The sequence below is a fragment of the Bos grunniens genome, chromosome 26, assembly GCF_055505025.1.
Source record: "Bos grunniens cultivar Pamir isolate PY7600 chromosome 26, Bosgru_T2T1.0, whole genome shotgun sequence".
NCBI lineage: Eukaryota > Metazoa > Chordata > Mammalia > Artiodactyla > Bovidae > Bos > Bos grunniens.
The window spans coordinates 27869289-27896506 of NC_141190.1; the positions used below are offsets into that span (position 1 = coordinate 27869289).

Below are 27218 nucleotides of genomic sequence, written 5' to 3' on the forward strand. Positions count from 1 at the left end.
CAATATGCCAGCAAATATGGAAACTCAACAGTGGCCACAGGACTGTAAAAGGTCAGTTTTTATTGCAATCCCAAAGAAAGGCAATGCCAAAGAATGCTCAAACTACCGCACAATTGCACTCAACTCACATGCTAGTAAAGTAATGTTCAAAATTCTCCAAGCCAGGTTTCAACAGTATGTGAACCGTGAACTTCCAGATGTTCAAGCTGGTTTTAGAAAAGGCAGAGGAACCAGAGATCAAATTGCCAACATCCGCTGGATCATTGAAAAAGCAAGAGTTCTAGAAAAATATCTACTACTGCTTTATTGACTATGCCAAAGCCTTTGACTGTGTGGATGATCACAAACTGTGGAAAGTTCTTAAAGAGATGGGCATACCAGACCACCTGACCTGCCTCTTGAGAAATCTGTATGCAGGTCAGGAAGCAACAGTTAAAATGGTACATGGAGCAACAGACTGGTTCCAAATAGGGAAAGGAGTACATTAAGGCTATATATTGTCACCCTGTTTATTTAACTTATACGCATAGTACATCATGAGAAATTCTGGGCTGGATGAAGCACAAGCTGGAATCAAGATTGCCAGGAGAAATATCAATAATCTCACATATGCAGATGACACCATCCTTATGGCAGAAGGTGAAGAAGAACTAAAGAGCCTCTTAATGAAAATGAAACAGGAGAGTGAAAAAGTTGGATTAAAGTTCAACATTCAGAAAACTAAGATCATGGCATCCGGTCCCATCACTTCATGGCAAAAAGATGGGGAAACAGTGAGAGACTTTATTTTTTGGGGCTTCAAAATCACTGCAGATGGTGACTGCAGCCATGACATTAAAAGATGCTTACTCCTTGGAAGAAGAGTTATGACTAACCTAGACAGCATATTAAAAAACAGAGACATTACTTTGCCAACAAAGGTCAGTCTAGTTAAGGCTATTGTTTTTCCAGTAGTCATGTATGGATGTGAAAGTTGAACTATAAAGAAAGCTGAGTGTAGAATTGATGCTTTTGAACTGTGGTGTTGGAGAAGACTCTTGAGAGTCCCTTGGACTGCAAAGAGATCCAACCAGCCCATCCTAAAGGAAACCAGTCCTGAATATTCATTGGAAGGCCTGATGTTGAAGCTGAAACTCCAATACTTTGTCCACCTGATATGAAGAACTGACTCATTTGAAAAGACCCTGATGCTGGGAAAGATGGAAGACAGGAGGAGAAGTGGATGACAGAGGATGAGATGGTTGGACGGCATCAGCTACTCAATGGACATGAGTTTGAGTAAGCTCCAGGAGTTGGTGATGAACAGGGTGGCCTGGTGTGCTTCAGTTCATGGGGTTGCAAAGAGTCAGACACGACTGAGTGACTGAACTGTACTGAACTCAAGTGTGTAGTGACCCATAGGAAAATATTTTTGCATGATTCAAATTCATACTTTATCCCTACAAAGTCTCCTCAGTAGTTAGTACTTCTGTCTAAATTCCAGTTTCCCCTGGGGCTCTTCTTCAAGTTCTTCTTAAATACCAGCTCAAGTCCTTCTCATCACTAGATCATAAGTAGGGTCATGTTTATAAGTCTATAAAATGGGTGAGATCTTTGCTATTGTGCAGTCTGACATTTTCATTCTAAAATGGAGGACACAGCCCCAGAGAACTAAAAATGACTCTCGTTGGGCACACAGGGCACATGTGATAGCACAGGTGCCCACACCCAGGCACCCTGACTCCCAGCACAGGCTTCCCTCTAGTTAGCTTCTGGCCTTGCAAAGTGTATACCAGACAAGATATCTCACAACTGATGATGCACATCTTGTGATTGACAGACTGTGGGTGTTGGTCCTGCCCTCTGTAGTGTTACCTTGGAAAAGTATGTGTTATGGCCACCAAGCACCACCAGCATCCACAGTCAGGCACCAGCTGCCCACTCAGTACCTCTCAAATGGAAGCAGTGGAGGAATGGGTTCTCCAAGGAGTTGTCCACCCAGTCTCTCTTTCTCCAATATTGCACCCATCCAATCTATCCAATTCTTTCAAACTGAAATGCTCATCAGGCCTCTCCCTGGTCCCTTCAGTTTGGTTTGCAAGGCCCTCCGTGATAGGATGCCAGCTTAGTCTCTGGCCTCATCTCCCTCCCCTGACTTCCATTCCATATCTTTGATGGGCTATTCCTTCTCATGCCTATAAGTTGCCACATGTGTCAATCCTTACATAGGGATTTCTACATTTCTATATAGCACATTTTCTACTTTTTTTTTTTTCACCTGAAAACTCTTATCTATCCCTTTTTGTTTACTAAGGACATAATATGCTACCTCTTCTTGGAAGTCCTTGCTAATATCATTACCTCGCCCCACTATCAACTGGCTAATTCCTCTCCTCTGTATGTATTGCACTTAACGAGTTGTATTTTAACTATTTATTCCCCCTTAAACTGTAAGCCATTTGAGAGGAGGACTAGTTCTATATTCTCAGCTCCACCAGACAGTTAAGTGCATGGTACGATTTACATGCGACAACAAAAAGCACAGCGTCAGTAAACGGAAAACAAGTACAGGGCACCACAGCCTATATTTTTAATTACTACCCTCTACTTCCTCTTAATTAAGACTTTACTGACTGTAGATGATGAGTACCGGAATGGTCAGCCACAGAGTAAGTCACACAAACCCTGTCCCCATCTTATTGTATACAAGGACATACACTTGTGGAACATCACGCAGTTGAGTACCACTCTTTGTGACACTCTGGATTGTAGCCCGCCAGGCTCCATTGTCCATGGGATTCTTCAGGCAAGAATACTGGAGTGGGTTGCCAATTCCTTCTCCAGGGAATCTTCCCGACCCAGGGATCGAACCTGTGTCTCCTGCACTGGCAGATGGGTTCTTTACCCTTGAGCCACCTGGGAAGCCCTTGTGGAACACGACCTGAATTTAAAGACAGAACAAGATCCTGCAGCTAGTTTGTCTCTGCCAAACAAATAAGAGCCTGTGGCCTTGGCTTAGCCTGCACTCAGCAGTGGGTGGCTGCGGCCCAAGGCAGAAGCCAGGTTCAGCGCCATCTCATAGAGAACAGCTCCACCTGCTGAACTCCTGCACATTCCTCTCCCCCTTAATCAGTTTTCTTCTGTGTAGGAGTGGCCAGGATTTTTGAGAAACAATAGTATCACAGAAGAGACACACAGGAATTTTGCATTTGTTTCCTCGCCTGCATTTTTTATGGGACAATAAGAACACAGTGTGACAAATATCCACATCACCTCTCGAAAAGAAAGGAGCAGCTATGTCAGTATGCCAAGCCTTTCCGCATTGCCTTTTTTTTTTTTTTTTTTAAGAATTAAGCCATCAGGGTACCTGGTGCTATTTAATCTACCTCCCTCTTCTGCAAAGTGGTGATAATCTCTGTCTTTCTGTGGATGAAGCAGGAGGTGTGAAAAGCATTCCAAATTCTCTGCTCATATCCACCAGCAAATAATGTGATAAATACTGATGTGGGTGGTAGGTGGTGTTAAAACATGGGCAAGCAATGAATAAAGCAGATTGTTTGGTAGGAAAATCCTGGGCAAACACACTAGGCATTCCCTAATGGTACAAGTTATTTGAATTACCAGAAATAGTGAAGTGTATGTGGCTGAATTGAATCACCTAAAGAAGAAAATGAGGAGACTGGAGGAAGGCCAGAGACCAAGAACTTCTGGGAAGGAAATATTTTGTCAGTCACCCCAGGTTGCAGAAATGGTCTTGTCAAAAGGATGCAAAGCCCATTTACTATTCTGGTTTTCTGTCTCTATCACAGTACAGATACTGCATTTTAAGAAACTCTGTCCAGTATGAGATTACTGTGCAGGAAAATGAACCAGCATGCACCAAATGTTTTAACAAAAAAAGATGATAGGTCTTAATTAGAAGCCCATGCTTTTGCAAGCAGTTTGGCATAAATAAAATGGTAGCAGTCCTAAAAATAAGAAAGTCTATTAAAAACACAAACAACTTGGCTATAAGTTAGTTTTAATAATAAATCAAGGTCAGACCATTCAAATTTGTTCTGAATGAATTAAGACAACTTAGCTGTTAGGTTGAAATGCAGCAGGTTGTACACATCACAATACAGCTTAAACAATCCTTGATCTGGAGAAAAAACTTCTTTCTCATTCTTAAATAGAAAGTGGGTATTTTCCAAGTGAGAGAAGGAACTATAGCAAAAAGCAAAGATCCCAAATTCTTTGCTAGATAACTTCATTTGAACTCTATTTTTAATTCAGTGCTTATAGCTACTACTAGGTTTGAAATAGTTTTATCATTTTTTTAATCTACACATAAAATGTTTGCTTCATCATACAACTGAGGTAAGCATTTTGGTTTTCATAGAAAATATATCCCATAGTTTTATTATATCCTTAAAGAACAGAATTTGACTCAAAATGTGAAAATAATGCAAAGGCACTGAAAGAGATTATCTAGCTATAAGTATGCCTGTGATATAGATATAGAGGCAGAAGCAAATATGTGTGGACATATAACTGTCCTTCACATACACACAAATACTAGTTTGTCAATGTCCATGATAAAGAGAACTGTAAATGTTTCTATTTATTTAGATACAGATTTCTATGAATACATTTTTTTGCATTATCTTAACCATGCCAACCAATATGCTACCTGTTGCTCAATAATACTTACCTAATTAAAAAAAAAGTTTTTTTCCTTTATACTTTTTCAATTAACCCCTAAGCAATGAGGAAGTTTTGAGAATTCTGAAAAGTTTACTTTTCAAAAATACTCCTGGATCGTAACCTCTCAGACCGTGTAGAGTTAGCAGGTGGACCACTAAGCTCTCAGTCAAAGGACTATCACTGGGTTTGATCACGAATAAATTCCCAGTGTCTGGCATATGCTTGCCATGTATCCAGCACTCAGTAATGAATGGCTGAATACATGAAAAATGTGAAGCTACTTGAAGATAGAACACCATACTGTCCTAAATGCAGTAGAATATAATGTCCAAGAGCTGAGAATTTTTAGATCACAACTATCTGGATTTAAATTTCAATTCTATATTCTGCTATCCCTGTGATGTTGGGTGAGTTACTGAACTTCCCATCTTTCAGTTACTTTATTCCTAAAATGGGGATAATGACAGTATTTACTCCCTATTGTTACTAATATGTGTATTACCAGGAATAGTGCCTGGCACACTGCAAACACCCAACATGTATTGGTTAAAATCATATTAGACCTGAGCCCTAGATAAATAGCAGTCCTCACCCACCTTTAATTGAAATCTTATTATGTCTAAACTCACTTGGGAAAGCCAGCAAGGCTCAAGTTACCCTCTCAGGTAAATGTGCCTGAAGGACCACGCAGTTTTTTAACCCATAATTCTTTTCTCATTGTCACGGTGCTCTTATTTCAGTACATTACCACAACACAATTTTATCTTTCACAATGCAATAACTGCTCATCTTTTTCTCAAATGTTCTGGCTCTTCTGAGACTTCTGTATGATGGGGACTGGTTCTCAGTCCAGCTACTTAAATGAAGAGCATGAAGGCATTTTCCCCTTCAGGCCTGAGACAGTGCAACCGTCCATCAGCCATCAGAGCATCCTGGTAGCTGGCTCATCAGAACTCTTTAAGAGGCATTCCTACCCTTCCTGCTATGAGAAAGCTGTGACTCTGCATGTCTCTCCCTCTCACTCTCAATCTCTATCTCAATCTCTCTACACTGGGGTCATACTAGAATTATTTGGATGAGGTAATCTGCATAGTTTATACTTTAGGAATTGAGACAGTGAAAAATAGCCAGAAAGCCCATCATCCTGCTATCTTAATACTGACCATTTATCTTCCCGACTGTAAAAAGTGTCAATAAAACAATACTATACTGCTTTTGGAGAAGGCAATGGCACCCCACTCCAGTACTCTTGCCTGGCAAATCCCATGGACGGAGGAGCCTGGTGGGCTGCAGTCCATGGGGTCGCTAAGAGTCGGACACGACTGAGTGACTTCACTTTCACGTTTCACTTTCATGCATTGGAGAAGGAAATGGAAACCCACTCCAGTGTTCTTGCCTGGAGAATCCCAGGGATCGGGGAGCCTGGTGGGCTGCCGTCTGTGGGGTCGCACAGAGTCGGACACGACTGAAGCGACTTAGCAGCAGCAGCATACTGCTTTAGTGTCTTGATATTTTAAAGTACATTTATCAAGCATCTCCTATGTGCCAGATATTGGTATGTAAAAATGAATGAACTGCAGTCTTTCCCTCAAGGAGTTCACCATTAACTGGAATACAAACCAGATGATGTTTAGTGATTGAACAGGGCATAAGATCTCTTTTCATAAGAATCAGGTATCGCTTCTCCTTGGAAGTGATGGATAAATTCTCAGGAGGCGATATCCAAGGAAGGACTTAACATATGAAACAGATTTAACTGGGCACGAAGCAGTATGAGCAAAGGGACAAGATGTGAGAATGAAAGGTCCGTGTTGGGCCTGGGAATTCCAGTGGCTAAGAGTATTATGCCTATGAAACAATGGCATCTGCAGTATCTTATTGTGCCTCACGGCTTAATTACCTCCAATTTCCCAAATCAGGATCAGCAAACTCTTCCTGTAAGGACCAGAGGACAAAGTTTTGAGACTTAATGAGCTATACAGTCTCTGTCACAACTACTCAACTTTATCACTTTTGAGTGAAAGTAGTTGTAGACAATAAATTATCAGGTTCCAATAAAACTTTGTATCAAAAAATTTAAAGTGTCACAATATATCACTCTTATTTTTCTTAGTCATTTAAAACTACAAAAAAAATCATACTCAGTAATAGGACATTTTAGGCCCATGGGGTGTAGTTTGTCAACCCTTGCCTGAAATAAACTACTGCAAACCTCACCTACAAAGGAAAGATATATTAATTTTCAAATGGGAAATCATTGTTGCTTCTTTACAGATATTTTCAAGACCAACATTTAGGCTGAATATGAGGTACTCAGGTACTTTCTAAAGGTGGTGAGCTTTTAAGGCAAATATAATGTTTCCTTCTTTTTCCCTAGGCTTTAAGTTAAATGAATATCAAGGAGAGTCTCATACATAAAATTAAACAAACAGGTGACTGGAAGAGAGCCTGTCTTATTCTGTTCAGACCTGTGAGAAAATACCATAGATTAAGTGATTTATAAACAACAGACATTTCTTTCTGTGGCTCTGTAGTCTAGGAAGCCTAAGATCAAAATGTCATAAGATCCAGTATCTGGTAAGGGCCCCCTTCCTAATTCATAGACTGGTGCCTTCTTGCTGTGTCCTCACGTGACAGAGAGGACAAGGGAGCATCATAAGTCACTTTTATAAGGGTGCTAATGGCTTCTCTGGTGGCTCAGATGGTAAAGAATCCATCTGCAATGTGGGAGACCTGGGTTTGATCCCTGGATTGGGAAGATCCCCTGGAGGAGGACATAGCAACCCACTCCAGTATTCTTGCCTGGAGAATCCCCATGGACAGAGGAATCTGGAGGGCTACAGTCCATGTGGTTGCAAAGATTCGGACATGACTGAGAAATTAAGGACATTTACATATACTGAATGTCATTCATAAGGGCTCCATCTTCATAATATAATTACCTCCTGAAAAGCTTGTCTCCTAACACCATCAATGTGGAGTTAGGTTTCAACATACAAACATTCAGATCATAGCAGATTTTATCCTACTCTCAGGGATAGCCATTTATATATCTAAGGACATATTTGCTATCAGCTGAAAAAATCATTCCCAAGTCACTTCTCTGTCAAAATGATAAAATTCCTGAGTCATTTAATCTACTACAGTAGCACAAAATGTTAGTAAAAAATTCCTAAATCATGATACCTCAGAGGCAGATCTGGATATTGTAACATCAGCTCAAGCCATAGTCTGTTTGAAAGTTATATCCATGGAAAGGGCAGAACTCAAAGTCCAGGAAGTGTCTTTCCAGCACTTATGAAGTGGTGCTCTGGTTCTAAGGACACATGCTCCCTCAGCTCTAACCATGCCTTTCCTCACCAGCTACTGTCTTATGTTCTTTTTTTAATCTTATTTCTTCTTTGTGGACAAGAAGGAGGTAAAGGGAACAATCAGTGAAAAGCCAAATCTATTCTTTGGAAATGTTCTATGTATTTACTTTATGTATACTTTATGTCCTCTTTGCAAGGCATAACCACTTAAGTCCGGATGGCCCTGACAGGAAATAGTCCACTGCTTTCCCCTACTGCCTTGAATAATCACACTGCAATCCTAAGTGGTGACCATCCAACTCATTCTGAATGAGTTCCACATATTGCCTAGGGAAGCGAGATCAAGAAAATGACATAAACACTCACTTTGAACACTAAAACATACAGAATGACCAAGGAAAAATCCCTCAAGTGTTTATTTAGTCAAATTCTATTGTGACTAGAGAAGACAGAAATCATTTTAAATTGTGCGCTTGCGTGTGTGCATAGGCAGGCACTCACGGCTGTGAAAGGATTCAGGTGAATAACTTCACCCTTTGGAAAAATCAGATTCCTTTGGCCAGTTTGAGACCAAGTACTTAAGAGGACATTTCAAACTGGGGTGTCTAACCTGATACCAAAATACACTGTGAGTTTTGATTCCAAACATCTTGGGAACTGAGATGATGAAGGAAAGTACCATTCTAACCACAGCTTGTTGATTCAAGATCTGGAGAGTTTAAAATCGGTAGGAGTGGCCTTACCTCCTGCCCAGCCCTATTCTGTCTGCAAACTCTTAACCTTGCATAAAGACCTGGCTTAAATGTCATTTCCTCAAGCCTTGCCTCCACTCCCAGAAAAAAATTAATTGTCCCCAACTCATCTTCGCTCCCATAGCACTTTGCACTGAACTCTACTATAGCTATTATGCACTTACCACACTAAATTGCTATTTATCTGTTTATGTGTCTGTCTATTTCCACAAGAATATGCACCCTCAAGGGTAAAGATCAGGTCTTATTTATCTTGTATTCCCAGCACTCAGTAGCGTGCTGACACGTCAACCACTTAAAACATGTTTTAGGATTTTTATTATTAAAGAAATGCATGCCCATGTTAAAAATTCAAAATAGCATGGACTAGTATAGAAGAAAAGGTTAGAAGCTGCCTATCATCCAGACCATCAGTCCTATTCCCCAATGGGATCTAAGAGGTTTTTCAAAATACATAAACACTACATGCACCTCTTCCACTGCACACTCCACTCACCAGCGTATTTGGCTCTAAAAGCTATCCAGCACGCAAGACGGGCTGCTGCTAGCAACACGACCCGGCTGGGTGTGAAAACCTCCAGAGCAAAGGCCAGAGGTGTGCTGTTACTATAGTGGGAAATATACAGCCAGACTAGGTAGAAATTAGTTCTACATTATGAATTGATAACAAGTTCTCTCTACTCAGGGCTTCCCTGGTGGCTCAGATGGTAAAGAAACTGCCTGCAATGCAGGAGACCCAGATTTGATCCCTGGGTCAGGAAGATCCCCTGAAGAAGGGCATGGCAACCTACTCCAGTATTCTTGCCTGGAGAATTCCGTGAACAGAGGAGCCTGATGGGCTACCGTCCATGGCGTCGTAAAGAGTCGGATGCTGCTGAGAAACTTTCAGTTTCACTACTTCTCTCTCCACTCACTGACATTTTCCTCTCTTGTTTTGATCTCTAACTCTCTGATTTACTCTGTCTCTACGCCTTGGTTACAAGCCCATCTTTGTCCCTCTGTTTTCCTTTCTCAATCCACAGTGTCACTGGCTCATCGCACCTCATCTTCTCTTTATAATCCTCTTTCTTAGTCCACTTTTCCTGTCTACATCTTGCTCTCTGTCTCTCTCTGCCTCTATCATAGTCTCGTGCTCTCTCGTCCTCTCCCTTATTCCTTCTCTTTTTCCATCTCACTGTTTCCATTGTCTCTCAATCTCTTCTTCTTGGTTTCTTTGTTCTCTTTCCTCATTCTGGAGATCCCTGTCCATTCATCTCTCACAATCAGCGAACATCCTCACTGTGGCCATACAGCAGCATCTAGTAGTTCACTTTTAAGAGAGGAAACTTAAAGACACCAGTGCTGTGAACACACAGAGATGCCCACAACTCTGACGCATGCACTAATATAAACATATATGATAGAGAGATGGAGCCCAAGATCAAGAAAGAGACTGACATGCAAATAAAAGGCATGCTTCTTTATTGGAGAGAAGAAGCTACTCGAATTTCCCAGAGTATAGTCAGGTAGGTGAAATTATCCAGATCTCTTTGTCTGGAATCTACATAGAGGACGATATGCAAATGGTCCTGAAGCCCCTGCTGCTGCACAACTAGAAGAGAGGTGAGTGATCCTGCAGCTTTGAACAAAACAAAACAAAAACAAAACCCCGGGCACCAGCTCCTTTCCAACAATATCGACTGGCAGCAAATCAGGCAACTTGAACGTGGCCTCTTTGTCTAGTTCAGTTTGCCTGGAATGCAATTCTGATGAGGCCAAGTTCACAAACTTGCTTGTTCTCTCCTGTTTTGTTTCTTTTTCTTTTTTTCATTTCTCAAATAACCTTTAGAAATAACCAAGCGATGCACATTTATGGGAAAACAATAAAACCAAAACTATGGGCAAAGAAAATCAGCTTCAATTCTAGCATTCATAATCGTAGGCAAGCATTTTGAACCATACCTTCCCTCTATTTCTATACACAAGTGAAATTTTATATAATATTTTGTAAAGTATTGAGCCACTTCTAAGTATATTTCTAGGGTCTTGGGATATATAAGGGAACAACACAGTCATTAAAAAAAAGAAGAAACACTTTGTGGGGCCTGCATCTGTTGTTGTTTTTTAGTCACTAAGTTGTGTCCGACTCTTTTGCAACCCCATAGACTGTAGCCCACCAGTTTCCTCTGCCCATGGGATTTCTCAGGCAAGAATACTGGAGTGAGTTGCCATTTCCTCCTCCAGGGGATCTTCCCGACCCAAGGATTGAACCTGCATTTCCTGCAATGGCAGGAGGATGCTTTACCACTGAGTCACCTGGGACGCACTTACATTTGTACTATTTTTTAAATTTTATTTTTACATATTTGTTTATTTCCCCTTTCTTATATTTTGTGGAAGGTTCATATATATATATATATATTTATTTACATATATATATTTTGTGGAAGGTTCATATATATATATATATATATGAGACACATAAGCAATCTTTTAATGGCTGAATATTCTAAAACACTCATATGGAAGGTCATGAGTTGTCTCTTCTAGGTGAAAGCCAGTTTTCCCATGGAAATATCAAACAAAACAGTAAATATTTAGTAAGCTAGTTGTGATGTCGTGATTCATAATAAAACTATATTACTTTGCCTCAGTCCCCATTTCTGACACAGAACTTCTACAACTCCTGGATTTGCCTGTGATGAGATGTCAATGAGGTGACTCTGGACCACAACAAAGGGTATAGGCTGATTGCCAAAATACTAACCATGTGATTAGAGGGTTGAAACTTTCAGTCCAACCCCCATGACCTCTGGGGAGGGGAGGAGGGCAGAAGTTTGAATCAGTGCCCAGTGGCCAATGATTTAATTGCTCCTGTGTAATGAAACCTCCATAAAAACTCAAGACAGGGTTCCAAGAGCTTCTGGGTTGGTGAATAGTTGGAGATCAAGGAGGGTGGTGCACTCAGCACAGGAAGGCCCCACACCCTTCCCCCATGCCTTGTCCTGGGCATCTCTTCCATCTACTGTCCCTGAGTTATATTCATTTATGATAAACTGGTGATCTAGTAAGTAAAAAGCGTCTCTGAGTTCTGGGAGCAACTCTAACAAATTAAACAAACACGAAGAGGAAGTTGTTGAAGCCTCCCATCTATAACCTGTCAGCCCGAAGTGCAGGTGGTCACCTAGATTGGGGCTGACCTTGGAAGTGGGAAGTGTGGGGCATGGTCTTGTGGGACTGAGTCCTTAACCTGTGAACTCTGATGTGACCTCTGGGTAGACAGTGTCAGTATTAAAGCATTGGACATGCAACTGGTGTCAGAGAAACGCTTATTGGTGTATAAACTACCAACCTCCCACTCACACACTGGAAACTTGGTCTGGAACCCTACAATGACTAGCATGTGCAAATAGTTAGAGATGATGAAAGGCATGACAAATAGACGAGAGTCCTGGCATCATCATAAGAAAATGGAACCGGAATTTAAAAAAAAAAAAAACAAAAACATGAACGGAGAAACAGAAGCAATGAGCAACATATTACAAACATCTCTTAGTAAGTCATACTCAAGCATTGTTAGTAACAGTAATACTAACAAAATAATGATGATAACAACAATAATAATAGGTAACCTTTATTGATTTCTTGCTATACGGCAGATGCCATTATCAGCATTTTTCTATCTGTTGTCTCTTTTACCCATCAGAATACCATAGAGAAAGGACACACTATTACTCCCATTAAACACATGAGGCAGCTAAGACACAAAGTTACAAAGCTAACCACCAGAGTTCAGGTATCTAGGAACAGGAGCTCAAACCAATCATTAAATCTTATGTCATATTTACAATATACTCTTTTAGCCACTTGTTTTGCCCAAGGACATATGGACATCCAGGAAAGATAACTGCATAGGATAGACTCAGTGACAGAAACATCACCATCTGCATAAAGGCACCATCTTTCTCTGCCTGGGGCACCTGTGCTGTGCCATTTTCTCTCTCTTTCTCTTACAGAGCCTTCCACCAGGCTCTCACCACTGGGGACATAATTTTCATTGAGCAGGTGATTAAAGTGTTGGGCTTCAGCTCTCCTTGCAGAAAAGGAAAGCGTACTGACCTAGGATTGTGCAGACAACGGAAGGGGTTCATAGACCCCAAAACTCACACACAAATTTTAGGAAAATTATTTTCAAACTTCAGTGTTCCTAAGGGCGTTGAAAAATCTGTGTTGAAAAACATAGATTCCCAGCCCCCATCAGCAGATTTAAAAGCAGGTCCCAAAAAGATGAATTGAAAAATGCTGCCCTAGGTGCCAAAGGAGGGAGCCCATGGCCACTCAGCTAAGAAATCCTCTGTCAATTCAGCAAAATGCATGGCAGTGTAAACAGGGCTGCAGATAGGTTTCTAAGCAAAGTGATAACCGTGCCTAAAATAGCTTTTTCTCCCCTTTAATGATTTTAATCAAGAGTGTGTTTTGGAATGGGCAGAGATAGGGAAAGACCTTTTGCTTTTCACCTCCCGCTACAGGCTCTGGAGCAGGATCCACGGCCCACAGTTTTGTGCCTCAATAGCCTCTGCAAGTCTGATTAGGGGAAGACCACTGCAGGCATCAATTCACTGGCTTCAGGGCACAACATGATTAGTTGGTTGTCTGAAAACCTGATTCTTATTAGCACCTCCCTTAAAGACTGTTCACGTTGTCCTCACTGTCACTCATGGGTCATCAGCCAGCAGGGAGAAACCAATCAGCACATCCACACATCCTCCCAGATAACAAGGTAACACATATTAATAACCCCAGACAAGCCACTCCTGGGGACAGGATAAGTGGAGAGGAGGGCTTTGATCAAGCTCCATCATGGAGCAGGTTATTTCCAAGTACAGTATATCAGGTCACAGACCTCAGATCGGGATGACATGAAAGGAAGCACCCCAAAGTGGGGCACTCTTGCCAAGAGTTCTCCCACAGTTCTCCGCACTGACTTATGGAATTATCTCTAAAAGAAACTCAGAGGTAAACCCTGATGAAGAGACAGCATGATCAAACAGAAAAGGTTCTGGAGCCAGAAAGGGCAAAAATCAAATTCTATCACTGCCACCAACTTCGAGCTGGGTGAACTCGGGCCAAATCGTTAAGCCTTGACTTCCTCAGCTTTAGAACAAGGATAATGATATCTAGTGTGTAAGACTGGTGTGAGGATGAAGTGAAATAACATGGAGATGCTCCAGAATGTACTTCCAGGGAATCTGGTCACTAAATTGGTGGTTATTTATGCTATTATTTTTAACAGCGATTTCTGTTATAATCAATACAGCTTATCTGGCTGCAGAGAGTCTCCCTCAGATCAGATCAGTCGCTCATTCGTGTCCGACTGTTTGCGACCCCATGAATCGCAGCACGCCAGGCCTCCCTGTCCATCACCAACTCCCAGAGTTCACCAAGACTCACGTCATCGAGTCAGTGATGCCATCCAGCCATCTCATCCTCTGTCGTCCCCTTCTCCTCCTGCCCCCAATCCCTCCCAGCATCAGAGTCTTTTCCAATGAGTCAACTCTTCACATCAGGTGGCCAAAGTACTGGAGTTTCAGCTTTAGCATCATTCCTTCCAAAGAAACCCCAGGGCTGATCTCCTTCAGAATGGACTGGTTGGATCTCCTTGCAGTCCAAGGGACTCTCAAGAGTCTTCTCCAACACTACAGTTCAAAGGCATCAATTCTTCGGTGCTCAGCCTTCTTCACAGTCCAACTCTCACATCCATACATGACCACAGGAAAAACCATAGCCTTAACTAGATGAACCTTTGTTGGCAAAGTAATGTCTCTGCTTTTGAATATGCTATCTAAGTTGGTCATAACTTTGCTTCCAAGGAGTAAGCGTCTTTTAATTTCATGGCTGCAGTCACCATCTGCAGTGATTTTGGAGCCCAGAAAAATAAAGTCTGACACTGTTTCCACTGTTTCCCCATCTATTTCCCATGAAGTGATGGGACAGGATGCCATGATCTTCATTTTCTGAATGTTGAGCTTTAAGCCAACTTTTTCATTCTCCACTTTCACTTTCATCAAGAGGCTTTTTAGTTCCTCTTCAGTTTCTGCCGTAAGGATGGTGTCATCTGCATATCTGAGGTTATTGATATTTCTCCCAGCAATCTCCCTAGTATGTGGCAAACTCTCCTCTGCTCCCTTCTCCCACCTCAACCTCATCCCCACACCCAAAAGTTAGAAGAAGTAGAAAAGGCAATAATAGCTGGTAACTCTATTATAATCCTTGAGCAAATAAAATCCATTGGAGTCAACAAGGCATCCCTTCAGTTTGACTACCGCTGCTCCCCAAAGTTGAAGCTCTAGATTCCTTTGAGTGAGACCATACTTAGTATTATTTTCAACTAGTTTCATAGGCATAAGGCAATTAAAGAGGTGGAAGAGATGGCTCTCCCCCTTTTCTCTGCAAGTGCCTGCTGCAATAAGCCCAGCAATAAGTAATCTCACCTCTGAAGATCATTAGCACTGGAACACGCATGGTAGACCATTATTGCTGAAGGTTATTGCTGGAGACCTTACTTGCAGAAAAGTCCCATCATCTTCCTCTAGGGTCCCTTTTAAAAGATTTAAACAATGCCAAGAGCCTGACTTTTGACCAGGCCACTTGCTCTGAAGCTCAGGCCAAATAACTCAAATAGCTGAGCCTAGAACTCAGGAGCTCCATGGCCAATTCATATTTCACCCCGGGATGGCAACCACTGCAGACACAGGTGCGTGGGCTTGAGGCAAGCTGGGAAGCTTGGATGCAGCTGTGTCCTAACTCCTGGCTGTGGAAAGCCAGTGGCGTTCCAAGCCGAGAATCAGTCGTGCTATGTGACAAAACATTTTTGACCCTCCCTTTCCACTAACAGACCCGCTTAATACCAACTTTCCCTCTTTGAGAAATGAGGATGATATTTGTCTTTTCTATCTCCTAGGACTGTTGTAAGAATGAAAACTGAAGTCATTGAAGTAATGTTCCCATCTTTGAAAACTGAGGCATTTTGCAAAGGAAAAGGGCTATCACCAGTCTAAAGTGGTATGACAGCATTCAGGAGTGCTATAGAAATAGGCACAATATCTTTCATACACACGCAAAATTTCATGTAGGAGTTCCTGCAGAGCACTGACGTCTTTTTCCCCCCTACCTACATTTTAGAATAGGCTCTCTTTTTCCTTGTAAACCGTGCACAGTAAGAGTCCAGCTTTGTTTCTCACCAACCATGTGACTGTTGCATCCATCCCTAGGAGCGGACTGCGCACTCCTCCTCGGGAGTAACCACTGCCCTTTCATGGAGCCTGGTTCCATCTCACACTGACCACACCTATTCTCTGCCATCCCTTTGGCCACTCCAGGGATACCGTTTGGCTAGTTTCCCCTCTAGGACACACAGGTGCATTCACCAACCTTTCCAGCCAGAGATATACGACGGTAATTGAGACATACACAAAGACAGGACAAATATTTTACATACATTTAGTTAATAGAAGCTGTCAGGAAGCCCAATTAATTTATCTTCCAGGCAGCCCAGCCAGTGATATTTCTAATCAAGAACTTAAAAGAAACAAACAAAAGTCTGTTGGTGAAAACTACATGTGAAAAATGTCAGGGTAAAAATGAAACAATGATGAATCCAGCTGATATTTAATGTGCAAATAAGGGCAGTTATGCCCTCAAGTGACCATACAGGTTTTTATTAATATTTTCTATTTGGGCTTGGAATACAGCCAAACTCACTAGGAGATGAGTGTGTATATGCTTAAATCATATTTTTGAAACTATTTCTAAGATTAAAATCGTAAACATAGTTTACATTTAACGTAGGTTAATTTCCTTGATATAAATAGGAATTTTTACATCTCCACTCTCAAATGTACTCATGCCATCCGTTCAGCTCAAAATATCCTTGTAATAATATCCGTCTTTTAATTTAAAATTTCTCTGCATTTTAAGATTCGGCTGAAGCACCTACTTTGCAATAAAGTTTGGAGATCACCCAAGACAAAAGATGCCTGCCTAACCTGTCTATGAACTCCTACAGCATCTGATACCCCAGAGGACACTTACCTTCTGCTGCTTCTTCAGGGCATTCTTTGGGTAGTAGACTGAAAGCTCTTTGAGGGCAGGTATCATTTTTTCTCATCCTTATGCATCAATCCACATATGTTCCTACTATCAGTGCCTGACAAATATTAGGATTCAATGCATATTCATAGAATTAAAAGTAAATATGATACTTTGTATAATTTGTGTAAGCTTCTTACCTTAATGCTGCCATATGACAAGCCCACCTTAAATATGAGCAACTACTATTCTCTGAAATAAATAAGAAAGTTGCATCAACTTCTCTGCCCTAGCTTATGAGTTTCTGGGATCCTTCTTTAAAAGGATGTGGACATAATTTTCAAAGTCAACACTGATGTCCATTTACTCTAAAAAAAATCCCATTAAAACATCTTAAGGGATCTTTACTTTCCAATTTCGCAATAGGTTGCAATTTTTTTTGTTCAAAGATACTGGTGGCTCAGATGGTAAAGAATCCACCTGCAGTGCAGGAGACCCAGATTTGATCCCTGGGTTGGAAAGAGAAGGGAATGGCTACCCACCCCAGTATTCTTCCTGGAGGATTCCATGGACAGAGGAGCCTGGCTTGCTACAGTCCATGGATTGCAAAGAGTCGGACACAGCTGCGTGACTAACACTTTTACTTTCACCAAGGGTCTTAACCTGAAGACATGATTTAACAAACCTAATAAACTATATTTTGCTGCAAATCTACATTGAAATGAATGCCTGCTTGGGTCTCAAATGCCTTAATTTCCTATTAAAGATATGCATATAAACCACAGAAAGGAAGAATCTTGTGAAATGAAAGGCTTGCTCATTCATAGGTCAAGAGTATAGGTCAGTGAGTCATTTCTGAATCTTGAATACTCCCAGTGCACTTTATTTAGATGTAGAAGGTGCAAAATACCTACAGGTTGACAAATTTTTTTAATTGGATTACAGTCTGTAAGGGATTTCAGTGATGTTATGGTATATTCATGTCATTTTGCAGAGGATAAAATTGAGGCTACAAAAGTTTGATAGACTATCAGGACCATATCTAACTTTTGTGTATAGCCAAGACTATAACCCAGGGGTCTTAATTACCAGGAGAGATGTATTTCTGCTACACAAAATAAGAAGTACCATTTATTGAGCACTTGCTATGTACCACCTCTTTGTATAAGTGATATCAAATCTTCAGGGAAAAAAAAAAAGATGTGCCCTGCCCATATTATAGTTGAGAAAACAGAAGCTCAAAGAATTGAAGGGTCTTGCTCAAAGCAGCGTGCTGGGTAACTGGACAGCTAACATTCAAAGTCCACTGTGCTTCCAAACCCATTGCCTTCCATGTCACACTACATTAACACCCATTAACAGAATAAAGCACTGATGAGAGAAGAAGGTATTATGTGGCTTGCTAGAGAAATCTAAAATCCTTTATCACTTCACTCTAGAAAAAGTTTAAAAAATTACATCAGAGTATATAGTCAAATGAAGTATTCATAGGCAACCTCTCTATAAAATCAGATTTGTAATTAACTTAGAAAAGGAATCTATTCCTGAAGAACACCAGATCTGAAAGCTGAATGATGGCACATTACCTCGTGCTCAGTGAATCACCAGGTGCGGATCCCATGTCTCAGTAAAGATGAAGATGTGGGTGGATAAGAGAACAGCCAAATCACTACTTTAAGGTAAAGAATGCAATGTGATAGGCACATGTTATACAGTCCCTGCTTTCCTACAAAGAGATGGAGTTTCCAGCTAAGACTATGCTTTCCTCCACCATCATATGAAATCTGTCCCAGACAGGAGTCTTTAAAATACAGATCTCCAAGGGTCTGGGTTTTTCTAGCCCACCTTAATGTCTCTAAGACAAATCATTCTGTGGGGTTTTGAAGTCAGATCACCTTGGGGGTCAGTGTCTGTTTTGCCCCTGAACTGTTATATCTTCTTGGCAAATCATTTAACTTTCTGAAGCCTCAGTTTCCTCATTAATGCAATGGAGATAATAACACCTACTCATAAAATCTTGTGAAAATTAAATGAAATGATGAATGTCAGGCATCTACCCCAAAACCTGACTCAAGCTGGGACTCAGTTTATTCACTAAGGATGGATAGTAAATGTCAAGTCTCAGAACAACAAAAGGCAAAAAAAGTGCATAAAAACCAATCAGATCATCATTCACTATGATAAATGCAGTATTAAAAATATCATAATAGCAAAATATGTCAAGTAAAAGCCTCTATTAACAAATCTTATAACACTATTTTTAGCAAGAAAGGGACAAGAGAGTGAACTAAAATATTCAAATTGACTCCAGCATAAAAATATGAAAAAGAGATATTAACACTTGACACCTGCTTCAGGGATATTGTAAGGATTAATGAGTATAGAACTTTAAAATTCCTTGGATATAAAGAATAAACACATCCCCACCATACATATGTAAAGATAAATATATATTTTAACAAACTAAGAACTACTCTGTAAATTTAGATCAGGGCACAGCATGCCTTGGATGAGTAGGGTAGGAACAATATGTTCTTGCTTACGACACCAAGCTCATGACAAATGATTCATACCCAGCACCTTTCATGCCAAAAGATCCCCCCAGGTGTTCTACCAACTTCATCAACACTTTTCATCAAGCTAGACTGCAGCTCAGAGGAATCACATCACACCCACAGACGAGGCAAAACAGTCATATCTTTACCCAACTGCACAAGTCCAACAGAGGAGGGGGCAGGAAGGAGAAGGGAAAGAGTTGGGAGAAGGATCCAGAATTCTTCACAAGTTTGACAGGCAGCCTATAATTACCATACATTTACACCTTTAATGCAGGTGTTATTGTCATCAGAAGCCCTACTTAGCAAAGACTTTTAGCTAAAGGTGAGACAGGTTCAGAGGATGTGTATTGCCTCTGGCCCTGAATGGGTTGCAGGTGGATCTATAAGGGATGGCAGTTAAAAGAGAAGAAAATGAGAGCCCCCCTCCCCCACTCACTGCTGTCCTTAGAGTTAGGTTAGTGGGTTTCTTGCTCTGGGGGAACGTGCCGAGCCATGAGATGAGAATTACAAAGATGTATACACTACAGTCACGGCGCCCTCTTAAGTATATCCTGGCACATAATTCTCAGTAATGAATCTGACAGGTATCCTCCCCTCCTGTTTTAGACATGAGTGAATCCACGCTCAGGCAATCAGCTTGTCAGGATCAAACCACAAAAAGGTTGAACTAGAACTCGGGTCTCCACTCTGCTTTTCACATCACAAAGTTGCCCAGAAAAGTTTCTTTCCACCTTCCTTACTTTCAAAAATATTTTAAACTTTCTCTCTCCTAGGAATCTGGGATGGCTTTGTGGCAGATCCTGATCAAACACTGTTTCTCTTCCTCTACTACCTATATGCATACACTGAAAAAAAAAACTGCAACAATTTGCATGTAAGTGGGCAGGGATGGAAGGTGTGACCTTGTAGAATGAAGACTTAGGATAGAGATCTCATTAGTGTACATGATTTCAATGCTCCAACTTTTAGCACTTTGATTATTTCCTACATCATCTCCAACTTCTTTACATGTCACCCATCCAAGCCCTGACCCATAAGCCTGGCTGGGTTTATAAGAACCATTTAAAAAGGGCCAGCAGGGCTTGGCAGCATTTCTTAAATGGAGTCTAAAATTTGCCAAAGATGTACTCTCCTTTTCTTGCTCTTTCCAAGATCTTTCAAGAGGTGAACTAAAGTAGAGGTCTAATGAGTGAGTGATATTTTACAGCTTGAATTACATTAAAAGCCAGAAATATTTTGAGTCCAAGGTCCTTTACTTCTTGATACAAGATCTAATATGTCTGATGTGTTTAAAATCTCGTCTTAAAGCTGAGGGCTTTGAGTTAATCACTTAAAACAGAGCAAAAGTTATTTAATCAGTTTAAGAAGATTCAAGTTCAAATTGGGGGATTAATTTTAGTGATTATGATATAAAAGATATGACAGTTAAGGTAAGGAATGAGGGAAAGGGTCTCCAGAACTTGAATGAAAAGAATTTCAGTTTCAATTATTTGATTAAACCAGTCCTGGGCACCATAGCTTTGGTCATAAAGGCTAAACTGTAGGGAAAGCCATGCTGATATTCTCAGAGATATGATACAAAATATTATTTATCACAATTTGGTTTAATACAGTTTATGTCTGTGTACCCAAGGAATCCATAATGATAGGCTCTTATTTTAAAATGTTCACAACTCTCATTAAAAAAGCTGACAATGAACACAATTTACTAAAGTGGCACTTCCCTGGGAAGGTTTCTGGCAATTACATCACAACTGAAAACATTTTGAAATGTACCAGGGTGCACAGCTTGTGCACAGTACAAATACAACAATCTCTGTAATCCAATAGAAGCTGAGACTTTGATTTTCCTTTTTCATTTTACCGTCCTTGGTTTCTATGTTCTTGTCTGCTTAACAGCAACATGGAGAAGTTTCCATACTTTTAAATCACCTACAGTTATTACCCCCAAAGCTCTTTCTTAACTATTTCAGCTCCTTGAAGTTTCTAGGTGCAGTTTAAGTTGGAATAGCTCCCTCAGATTCCAGACATTCAGGTTTTTCAAAAAATCTAAGACCTTCCCAGACTTGGCCGCAGCTCATGGACTTGCAACCATGCTCCCCTCCCAAGTATCAGCCTCCTGGAAATCCAGCAATCCCTCTCCTTCTTTAATAAAGCAAGAGTGAAGTCTTCATTCGAGCTCTTCACTACAGGAGGTCAGGCAATGGAGGAGAACAGGGAGTTGTTGTCACAGAGATATATCTGATCTTCCTGGGACCGATCAAGTCAGAGAACAACCACTCATTCACAGGCTGGAAAGCCCCAGCTCTCCAAACACACTGGCTGATGCTGTTAGAAGATGCTGGAGAGTTCCCGTCCTGAAACTTGCATCCACTTGGTCCCCAGAAACAGAATGCATTAAGGGCAGCTCATTATCCACTGAATTTCTCCTCTGTGCTAGCAACAAGGGGTTAGGAGCTCTACACAAAAATAAAATTAAAAGGCTACAAATTAAGACTTAAAAAAAAAAATCTTACTTGCTCTCAACCTTAAGTCTATCAAGTAAAAGGAAAGTCACTTGAGGGAACAGGAGGCTTCCTGAAATTTAACCCTTTCGTTTCTGCATTCAGAATACTTTAAGCCCCTCTTGTTTGCCTGGTCTTGGCTCCATCCTACACCAATGAGACCAAAGAAGCAGGAAACAGGGATCTGCCTGCCCTGTAAGAAGCTTTGTTAGAGGTTTGGAGAGGGCTCCGGTGTTGCTGGGAAAGGGGTGGGGGTAATCACCTAGTCGGTGGCATTTAACTCCTTGGGGATAAGGGCAGGGAAGACTAATTTGCAGCATCTTTCAAGTCCCCAAACCTCATTTCCCCAAAATTTCCATCTGATCACACAGTTGACTTTAACCCTTTCCATCTTTCACCCCTTCGCCCTCAGTCCCATTTTACTCACGCTGCTGTTGTGGCCAGACCAGTGGACCATGGCTTGGTTGTGTGCTGAGTCGCCCGTCAGCGCGAACGTGGTGCTGGTCAGTTTCAGCTCCTCCAGCCGGAAGCGAGTGGCTTTGTCCGGGTCCCGCTCCAAAGTCCCAGGCTCGAGCTGCCCTCTGTCCCTTAGCACTCCCCGAGGGCTTCTACTCGTCCCCTCTCCTCGCTCAGCCTTCTCTTGATCCTCTCCACTCCGTCTCTTCCGGCCAGAGCGTGGAGCAACCGCCACCGACGCCCCAGTGCCCGGGGCCCGCTCCAGGGACAGCGCTCGGTCTCCGGGGGCCACTGCGAACAGGGGGCGTCCGAGTTGGGGCAGGGGCGTAGCAGGAGCTCTGCCTCGCGGTCCCTGGTGAGGAAGCCCCCCTGGGGTCGGAGCCCAGCGTGGAGCCGCGCTGGGATGCCGCGGGGGACAACAGGAGCCGCCGCCGCAGGAGCCCGGAGCGCAGAGGACCAAGAGCCCCGCGCCCGCGAGGAGCGCGCTCAGCCCGGCTGGGGAGACGCCGCCGGCGCCAACTTTTCCCATCGCGGGAGCGGAGAGGAGCGGAGAAGGGGTCCCGGACCAGAGGCGGCGGTGCAGGGCTCTCAGCTGGCCGGCTGCGAGGGGCAGGCGCTCAGGACCCCAACTCCATCCAAGTTGGGCCGCGGTGGGGGCGGGCCGTGGCGGCGCGAGGCAGGTGGCGGCCGCTTGCCCGGGCTGGGTTGGTGCCGAGCACGGGTTCGGACAGAGCGAGCCGCCGCCACGCGGGGGTGGAGCCGAACTGAAGTCGCGGGCGGAGCGGGCGCTGGCGCGCGACGCGGGAGGAAGGGTGGGCGCTGCCGGGGCTCTGAGCGCCGCGTCCCGCTCCCGAGCTGCGCTGCGCGCGGGTGGCTGCGGGGACTGGATGAGCCACCGACCCTCCCCTTGGGCTCGCCCGCGCCGCCGCCGCCCGCTCCTCGCCTCCGCGCGCTCTGCGCGCCGGCAGCCGCCTAGCTCTGCGCTGAGCCAGAGTGCCCCTCCCGTGGGGGTGGCCAGCGGAGTGGTCACTGTGTTGGGGATTTCCTATTCCTGTTTTATTGTTTCTATCAGTCTCTGTGGCTGTTTCTTTCTTTTTGAAATCCCCCCCTCTGGTCATTTTCAGTTTGGAGAATAGGGATGAGTTGGCTTCTCCTCTTCTTAGTCTCAGCGAGTTGGCATCTTGACCTTACCTTGGGAACTGTGTGTGTCCCAGCATCAGCAGAGAATGATGTAATTAAAATATCGCGGGTGTGTGATGTGTGTGTGTGTGTGTGTGCGTGTAGCCTGAGGGATTTTTTCATCGTTTATCACTCTTAGATTCCTTCCTTGACCTCCTAAAGCACTCACTGTATTTGAACCCAATCTTACTGTATTTTGTGGACTATACCTTGGTTTCTTTAAGACTGCACACTCATTGAGGACAAAACGACTATGTTGTGAGCAACTTGGAAGAAGTATCCCATTCGTTGTTGCCTTTTATCCTTAGTACTTGACACTGTCCTGTATGGTAGGAAATCTGTCAGTCATTAATTCAATAAATACTTATTGTAAGATAGATGTCCCAGGTGGCCCAGTGGTAAACAATCTTCCTGCCAATGCACCAGACTCAGGTTAGATTCTTAGGTGGGGAAGGTCCCCTGGAGAAGAGAGTGGCAACAGACTCCAGGATTCCTGCCTGGAAAATCCTGTAGACAGAGGAGCCTGGCAGGCTACAGTCCATGTGGTCACGAAGGGTCAGACATGACTGAGCACATTTACTGTAAGTCTATTATATACAGTTCTGTGTGCAAATGCATACAGGAAAGGAAGCATGGTGCTCCGTTTTTCCTGTGGCATGAGTGCCTAACCCGGAGCTATTAACACAGGCCTTTAGATTCCTAATAGCAAACTTCATGTGGATGCTGGATGCTCTGCCATTAGTTTGCTGTGGAATTTCAAACAAGAAGTAGTCTCTCAGCTTCCCAGGTTTAAAACAAAGTTGTTGCATTAGATGACCTTTAAAAATCCTTTCACTCCTAAAATTCCATAATTGTATGATTATATGGTCTGCCTGGCCTAGCTCCCCTGCTACTATTCAAAAGTTCATATGAAGATTTATAGTAGGTGAATGGGCTTTGAAAATTACAAAGAATTTCTCAAAAATCCAGGCCACTTTCAAACAGAAAGTTGCTTCTAAGGGTTGAAATACCTTCTCATGTCTTTGTAGTCTTCATGAGCCCAATAATACTTTCTTACCACATGGTAGCTATTAAATTATTCCATGAATATTTACTGATAGAATAAATGAATCCCACAACAAAACAGTACAATTTCCAATTTCTCATTATATGTTTGTTCATTTTCATATTTGCAAAGGTAACCTCATTTAAAAATCTGAATCCTGGGTTTGTGATGGGGAAACCAAATTTGAAAGTAACAGAATGATCATTATTCTTCAATTAATAATACTCTTTAATTCTGTCCAAGCAGAATTTCTCTTCTTCCAAGCCAGAGGTGTGCTACAAAACTGTTCAAGTGATTGTTCTCATGATCAATCCAAGAAATGTGCCAATGCAAAATGTACAGGTTCCTCAGCCATTAAAATCGCATACTTGAAAGAACAAAAGAGTGTTCTGTTTGCCATTACAGGAGACACAGGCTGTTCTTCCAAAAGGACCACTACTACCCAAACCTCAGTTCAGTTCAGTTCAGTTCAGTCGCTCAGTCGTATCCAACTCTTTGCAACCCCATGAATCGCAGCACGCCAGGCCTCCCTGTCCATCACCAACTCCCAGAGTTCACTCAGACTCAGGTCCATCGAGTCAGTGATGCCATCCAGAATCCTCCTAAAAAAAGGACTCCTGGTGGATTGAGTCTTCTAGATGGAGGAGAAGTGAGCCACAGGTTCTCCTACCTCTTAAATTGCAAGTGTTGTTTTTCAAAACCCAGAGCAGTTGTTCTCCTCTCCTCAGAAAGGTTTTCAAAGTTCTGCAGGATCCTTGGCTTAATACCTTCTTTCTATGCCCTGCTAATCTCCTTTCCAATCTGTGAGAATTCCTCCAAGAGAGAAAAACCAGATTAAAGCCTCAGAACCCAAATGAACTCCCATCCAAATATAGGACTAGGAAAAGCAAAATAAATTATTAGTGAATTCACATTTTCTGGTTTTAGTCTGTTATTACCCTACCAAAATTTAGATTGTTTTGGTTTCAAAAGGAAGTTCTTCCTGTCAAGTAGAGCTGACATTTTGTCCTCAAGGAGTTTACAACGCTCATCTTTTCAGACACCTACTACAATAATCCCTTTAATGTGAGAGAATTTTAATTCATTTGCTGAGAATTTATAGAGACAGGCACTTTTTTAATGCCTGATTTTAATCATCCATTTGTGAAAAAGTTTACACAGATGTAGAAGAAACTGACTTTAACTTTTTTTTTTTATAAATTCATTTTCTTATGGCTCTGATCATCAGGGACTTTTGTCAACAAGCAGAAAAGGCAAGTACCAGTAACTCCCTAAACTATCGCACTTTTCTAGAGGACTCAAGAAATAGGCTACTCATGGAGTAAAGTGGGCTAGTCTACTTCAAAGTGTTTGCAACCCAGCAGCCCAACAGGTTTTATTAATATGATCCACTAAGAATGGGTCACTTATTAGGAAAATAGTTGATATCAAAGGCCAGTAGAGAGTGTAGAGCTATAATTCCAATTAGGAGTCTTTTTCATTACGCATATGAAGAATATGCCATCACCTAGTGTAAGTTACCATCATTGGTGACTACCCTGGGCTAGTCCAATCGTCTCCGTGTTAGTCTCCTTACTCGAAGATTTCTTTGCTCCATCTTTTCTCTACAACAGTTATCTCCGAAGTGGGGTAGAAGTACTAAAACGGCACCACAAGGTGATTCATTTGTGTGCAGGAAGTAGACTAGTTAAATTTAATTACTGATTAACGTAAATATTTATGTTATTTATATATTCCTATCTCTATCTATCTATTGAAGGAGAGAATATGAATGTAAACATTTTGGAGTCACAGGCTGACTGGTGTGCATGATCAAAAAATTTAGATGCCTTGCCCTACAAAGCAGCAAAGGTGGTCTTTCAAAAGCATCAAAAAAAAGTATCATTCATTGCCAGTGTGTAAAAGCTTTCAGTGACTTACTTTTTCAAACAGACTACCTACACTCCTAGTCATGGTCCGCCTGGCTAGCAGGAGCTGGGTTCTGCCCATTCCTCAGTCATATTAGACAGCACTCTTCCTCTGTATGATTAAGCCTTTCTGGAAATCCCTTCCTCCCATGTGCCAAAGTGTTTTGTGGTTTTTTAACTCATGACCTTTACAAATGCTGTTCCACCTACCTGAGAGTAACGTCCACCATCACCCTCATTCACATGGCTGACTCCTTTGAAAACTTCACTTTACCTGTACTTCCTTAGACTTTCCCTGACTCCCTAAACTAAGAGGAAATCCCTTCCACATTTTCTGCATCAATACATTCTTAGTTCCTTCTTAGCATGTTGCAGGCTTCAGTTATTTTACTTGAGTGTTTCTTTGTTAATACTTCCGCCAAAAGCTACAGGTGGATACAGGCCATGTCTCCCCTATTCCTCTTTCTCTTCCCAAAGCTTCCTTTGGTGCCTGGCTTATGGAAGTGTGCAGTAAATAACTGGCTAGCAAAACAGCAACTAATATAACAGCCTTAGTTTCAGAACGACTAAGAGTTAACATTCTGTGGATCAGATGCATCCATGTGCTGGAGACCATGTTAAGGATTTTACATGTACCTTCCTATTTGGTTTTCTACAAAATTTGTCTCAGCTGAGTAAGTAACATCATTGTTTCCACTTTAAGGGTTATGTTAAATAACTATATGCAGTCACATGACAATTTCATGCAAGGCAAGGCTTCAACCCAGGAATCTT

The 27218-nt window shown here is 42.1% G+C and overlaps 1 protein-coding gene across 6 annotated transcripts in view; it reads right to left on the bottom strand.

The window, feature by feature from the left end:
* SORCS1 (sortilin related VPS10 domain containing receptor 1) overlaps window positions 1-23279 on the bottom strand; it is a 576007-nt gene extending 552728 nt beyond the window's left edge. For 2 of the 6 annotated variants that reach the window (XM_086377870.1, XM_086377864.1), the window contains exon 1: window positions 22285-22986. In XM_086377870.1, coding sequence (XP_086233996.1) covers window positions 22285-22842 — 558 coding nt within the window. In that variant the 5' untranslated portion in view covers window positions 22843-22986. Of the gene's footprint in view, window positions 1-22284 lie in introns of all 6 variants that reach the window. The other 4 variants (XR_015155388.1, XM_086377867.1, XM_086377868.1 and 1 more) reach the window with 4 other exon arrangements.
* Between the last annotated feature and the right edge of the window lie 3939 nt (window positions 23280-27218).